Source organism: Saccopteryx bilineata, chromosome 11, assembly GCF_036850765.1.
Source record: "Saccopteryx bilineata isolate mSacBil1 chromosome 11, mSacBil1_pri_phased_curated, whole genome shotgun sequence".
NCBI classification, from domain to species: Eukaryota; Metazoa; Chordata; class Mammalia; order Chiroptera; family Emballonuridae; genus Saccopteryx; species Saccopteryx bilineata.
Genome location: NC_089500.1, coordinates 61547632 through 61552729, shown reverse-complemented (window position 1 = coordinate 61552729; position 5098 = coordinate 61547632). Strand labels below are relative to the sequence as shown.

The window sequence follows — 5098 nt, the reverse complement described above, 5'->3', positions numbered from 1 at the left end:
ATTTTGTTTCTAAAGAAGAAGGGTTGAGAGGAAGTAAAGGAGAGAGAAACTAGTGAGGAGAAGAAGAGAAAGATTGAGGACCGGTGAGCCTAGATGGCCTCGAGGCCAGACAGAGTGGCCAAAGGCCATTTTGGGAATGGTGAAGTGCCTTTCATGTGTGTCCGCTGCAGAGATGACCACTCCCTCTTCAGTACCTCCTGTCTATTCACTTGTCTGTGATAGAAAGTTGTTGTTGTTTTTAATTTGGAGAAGGGCTGAATATTGATGTGCAGTTGGCTTGGGCTATCTAGGACAAACCGCCTGGAAAATAGGAGCTAGTAGACAGGGCAGGGTGTGAGAACAGGTGTCCTGGGACTTGGCAAGCACTGGAGAAGGGCTCTGGATTTTCAGGTTGTGAAACTGGGGGTGGCTGGTTGCAAGGAAGTGGTTACTAGGAACTTGGGGAATAGAAGCACCAATTGATATCTGGTAATAAATGAACGCAGGTTTCTAGAAGTAGCTGAGAGAGGAAAAAAATCTCTGAGCTTGGATCAAATGGCTGAGCAGCAGTTTATTTTGAGTTATTGGCGGTTCTGGCTGATCAGGGCTGGTAGAGTCTGGGGAGAGGTTCAGGGCCTGGCTACTTGGCCCGAGGGTCATCCTGGGAGCCTGGGATCAGTACAGGGGCTTCGTGGCAGCACACAGCAGACCAGCCAGGAGAGCCAGGCTCATTGTGGCCACGACAACCATTGCCACGTCCCACCAGACCCCTGGGTAGGCCCAGGATGCCTGTAGCTGCCAGCCGCAGCTTCCTAGCTCATAGCCTGTGAGATGGCCCAGCGGGTGGATGGTGGCAAGGATGGGGCTGGCACAGTGAACATCCAGCAGGGCCTCGGGTGTATGGTCCTCCAGCCAGAGGCGCATGTAAGTGAGGCTGCAGTCACAGTGCCAAGGGTTCTGGGTCACGTCAAGCGTCTGCAGCTGGATCAGATGGTCCAAGGCGCCGGGGGGCATGGAACGCAGGCTGTTGTTGGCTAGCAGGAGGTGGCGGGTGTGGGCCGGCAGGGCAGGCAGGGATGTGAGTCCTTTCCCCCTGCAGTCCACCCACAGCCCCATGGTTTCCAGAGCTTGGCAGGTGCACGGTGCAGGGCAGTCCTCGGCAGCCTCTGCGGCAGCCCAGAGCAGGAACAGGGCCCCCCAGACAGGCATCGTGCAGGCTGTGGGGAGAGTTGCCGTGAGGTGAGGAAGGGCGTGGCAGCCTGCACCCCATCCCAAGAACCAGTGGGTACCATGGGAACAATGGCATCTGGCCTGGGTCAAAGGATAATTAATTACCTTGTCAGGCCTCGGCTTTCTCGTCTGTGAAATTGTGGTGGTGAAGACTGAAGGGAGTGAAGTGTGCCCAACCTGGGCTTGGCTGGCCCTCTCTGAACACTCAGCAGGCAGGACAATGAGGGTGGCTGAGGTTGGGGAGGGAACAGGGTTAACTTTGGAAGGGGACAGGACCTCAGGAGGTGGCGGGAACAGGCCTCTGCTACATGATTATAGTCCTGGTCCTTGGCCCCTACAGTCGGGACAGGCTGCTCCTAGTCTCCCTGCCTAAGCCCGGAGTTAGGCCAATGGTGTGGACTTCACAGACCACACCTCATCCCATAAATTTCAAACAGCTTGTCATGACTAAGTGAACTCTCACATGATACTCCGTGTAAAAAACAGCACAACAGGCCTTAACTGGTTGGCTCAGTGGTAGAACATTGGCCTGGCTTATAGAAGTCCCGGGCTCAATTCCCGGTCAGGGCACACATGAGAAGTGACCATCTGCTTCTCCTCACCTCACCCTTCTCTCTCTCCCTCTTCTCCTCCTGCAGCCATGGCTTCATGGTTCAAGCAAAGTTGGCCTAGGGCACCAAGGATGGCTCCATGGCCTCACTTCAGGCTCTGAAATAGCTTGGTTACGAAGCAACAAAGCAGCAGCCCCAGATGGGCCGAACATCAGCCTATAGGGGGCTTGCTGGGTGGATCTTGGTCTGGGTGCATGCGTAAGTCTGTCCCTCTGTCTCCCTGCCTCTCATTTAATAATAACAATAAAAAACAGCATAACAATGACGCTGAGGAGGGGGCAGGAAAGTGAACCCCAAGGGGTCTCCCTCCGGAAAGCCACTCATCCAGGCTTGGGGAAATTGAGGCCCGGAGACAGAGAGTGATTTGTGCAGGGTCGCCCAGGAGTCTGTCAGAAACCAGACTTAAACTCAGGTCTCATGACTCTACCGGATTCAGTGCCTTCCCTCCACAACTGTTCCTCCCCTTTCTAAGACAAGCTCTCCCCAAACTCCCATCCCTCCCTACCCTGGGGCCTGGATAATGGCAGGCTTCCAATGACTATTTGTTGAATAAACCAGTGAATCTTTACTTAGCCAAGTAACAGGTGTCTCAGAGTGAACGCCCCCACCCAATCCTATCTTCTGGAAGGGAGAGCGAAAGAAAGCATAGAGGCAGAACTTGACAGCCAGCCTTCCCCTAACCTGGGAGGGACCCCTGGTGCAGGAGGCATTACTGGGTAATAAAAAGGGCTACTTACTTTAGAGGCTTGCAGTCAGTTACCCCTTTCTGTGACCTGAACTGTCCTGGTTGAGACTGAGGTGGAAGTTCTATGTAAAGCAGCAGATGGTAGCCACTGCTTGAGAAGGAGGAAGGAAGTGATAAAAATAGCCTGTCTTATCCCCTGTATGCAGCCCTGCAGGGCCTATCTCCAGAGGCAAGGGGCCCTGGGGTCCCAGTGCCCTGGGCACAGAAACCTAGGTCAACCTAGGTTTATATAAAGGGTCCCATAGTGCATCCCACTCAACCACCAGTGCCTCGATAAGCTTCAATGTAGGGTCTGTCAAAGGGCCAAGGAGGCCCTGCATCTGGATCTAGGTGGTTGCGAGGGCTTCCAGGAGGAGAAGACCCCAGAGATGAGTTGCTCTGCTAGTTGTTCCTCCGAATCTCAGTTTTCCTTATTTGGAAATTGGGAGCAACAATCCCTGTCCTGTTTGCCTCAGAGATGTGGGTTCGGCAACAACTATGAACAAGCCAAGAATCCTACTGGCGGAGTTGGGGGAAGGGTGACTTATTTTTTAATTTTCTTTGGCTTTCTTTTGGTGCCTTTGCATCATTAGCACCTTCTCACACTTTCTGATTTCCCTCTTTTTAAAATAAAGACCTGTGGGCCTGGAGCTCAGTGTCTACTAGATAGTGGTCTCTAGGTAGAATTTGACTATTGTTTGATTTGCATTTTATTTATTATACATATAGTTACATTCTACTTAGGGAAGTGACACCAGTTTTCCATTTATGTTACTGATAAAAAGTTTTCTTTAAAAGAGAAATGTATTTTTAATTTAATTATATTTTAATATTAAAATATTAATCAGAATAAGCCTAACAGTAAAATATTATATTATAAGCAAGTATATATAAAGTTAAGACATTAATGTATGTATTTTATAATGTTAAAAAAATCATGATTATGAAATTAACTAAGTCAATAAAAGGTTTGCCAAGGTGGCAAAATTTGTGCCCACGGTGGTGTTGGGGGGGGCAACGAGAGCCTGGGCACCCCTGGGATAGAGCAATCCCAACTTGTTTGGGGAACAAGTACAGTAGAAGAGGTTCTAGCAACCTCAGGAGATAGAGCTCTTGGCTACGAGAGGAGCCCAGCGGGGGAGCTTGCTGAGAAGAAGAAGGGGACCCTCTGGCTGTTCCTCATGGTCGTGGCAAGTGTCAGCTAAAATGTCAAACTCAGGAAGAGAGTCCCAGGTTCACAGCCTGGAGGTACTTCGAATGGTTTAGGGCTAGAGGTGGAAACTGAAGTGCAAAGCAGCTGTGCTGCCAGCTGAGGCCTCGCTGGAGCTTAAGCAAGACCCCCTGAAGTCACTCTGCTTTCTGTGGTCAGCACGTCCCCGTCCCTGGTAGCTTGCACACACTGAATGATGTAGAGCAGGGGGAGTCAACCTTTTTATACCTGCCGCCCACTTGTGTATCTCTGTTAGTAGTACAATTTTCTAACTGCCCACCGGTTCCACAGTAGTGGTGATTTATAAAGTAGGTAAGTAACTTTACTTTATAAAATCTATAAAGCAAGTTAAAGCATATAATAATAATTACTTACCAAGTACTTTATGTCAGATTTTCACTAAGTTTGGCAGAATAAATCTTTATAAAACAACTTACTATAGTTAAATCTATCTTTTTATTTATACTTTGGTTGCTCTGCTACCGCCCACCATGAAAGCTGGAACGCCCACTAGTGGGCGGTAGGGACCAGGTTGACTACTACTGATGTAGAGCCTCACAGTCAGCTGGCCCAAGTCCAGGATACTCAGCCCTACTGGGCTAAGTTCCTCAGGGGAAGAGAGAGGCTTAGATCTCAGACATTCAAAGTGTGAGTTCCTTGGAGCCTATTATTGGGACTGCTCATCAGGATTATCTGCCTTCCGGGAGAAGGGTTCTAATCAGCACCAGTGGAAGACTCTCTTAATCTTCCTCCCTGAGACCAGGAGCTCCTCAGTTCAAATACCTTCTGCAGAGAGAACTATTGGCTCCACTTAAACGGAACCTGCTGCTCACCTCTCTAGGGAGAAATAAAATTGAATTTTATTTCCCTTTTTAATTTCTTAGCAGTGGCCAAGGGATTAGGCCCTGGAGTAGGGGCCATATGCCCTATACCAAGATTCTGACCAAGAGACCCCCAAATAGGGGGTCCCACTAATGTCCTCCTGCCTTCAGTTGCCCTAACCATCAAGCTTGCAACCTGTGGAGTGGTTGGTGGGTTGAGGCCAGTCTAAGACTATTCTATAGTCTTCCTATAGAAGACTCAGTGGGAAGACCAAGCAGTTGCAAGAGCAGGTGGAGCAGCTGAAAAGTAAAAGCAAATCTTAATAAACCTGGGCCCTTTTTGCAGAACTGCTGTCAGTTTTAAGCAGGAGAAAGTCGATCCTTATACACAGGTTTGCCCCTCAAACACACACCCAGACACAGAAGATGCAGACACAATTAGTGAACAGAGTGGTAGTGATAGACAAGTAGCCTATGGTGGGTTACAAACAATGTCTGACATCAAACAATACCCCAACCCCAC

At 49.4% G+C, this 5098-nt stretch overlaps 1 protein-coding gene across 2 annotated transcripts; it reads right to left on the bottom strand.

Annotated features, from left to right (window-relative positions):
* Positions 1-548: 548 nt before the first annotated feature.
* Positions 549-2606, bottom strand: GP9 (glycoprotein IX platelet). Of its 2 annotated transcripts, XM_066247032.1 has the most exons (3): positions 2558-2606; positions 1315-1439; positions 549-1196 (listed from the first exon to the last, which is right to left on the bottom strand). In XM_066247032.1, the coding sequence occupies exon 3, from the start codon at positions 1186-1188 to the stop codon at positions 655-657; it is 534 nt and encodes a 177-aa protein (XP_066103129.1). In that variant the 5' UTR covers positions 1189-1196; positions 1315-1439; positions 2558-2606; the 3' UTR covers positions 549-654. The 2 variants fall into 2 exon arrangements, with proteins under 2 accessions (XP_066103129.1, XP_066103130.1); XM_066247033.1 differs by lacking the exon at positions 1315-1439 and having other exon boundaries at positions 2558-2604.
* Positions 2607-5098: the final 2492 nt, after the last annotated feature.

Coding starts and splice junctions, on each gene's coding strand:
- GP9 (XM_066247032.1), bottom strand. CDS start 1,188: ATGCCTGTCTGGGGGGCCCTGTTCCTGCTCTGGGCTGCCGCAGAGGCT.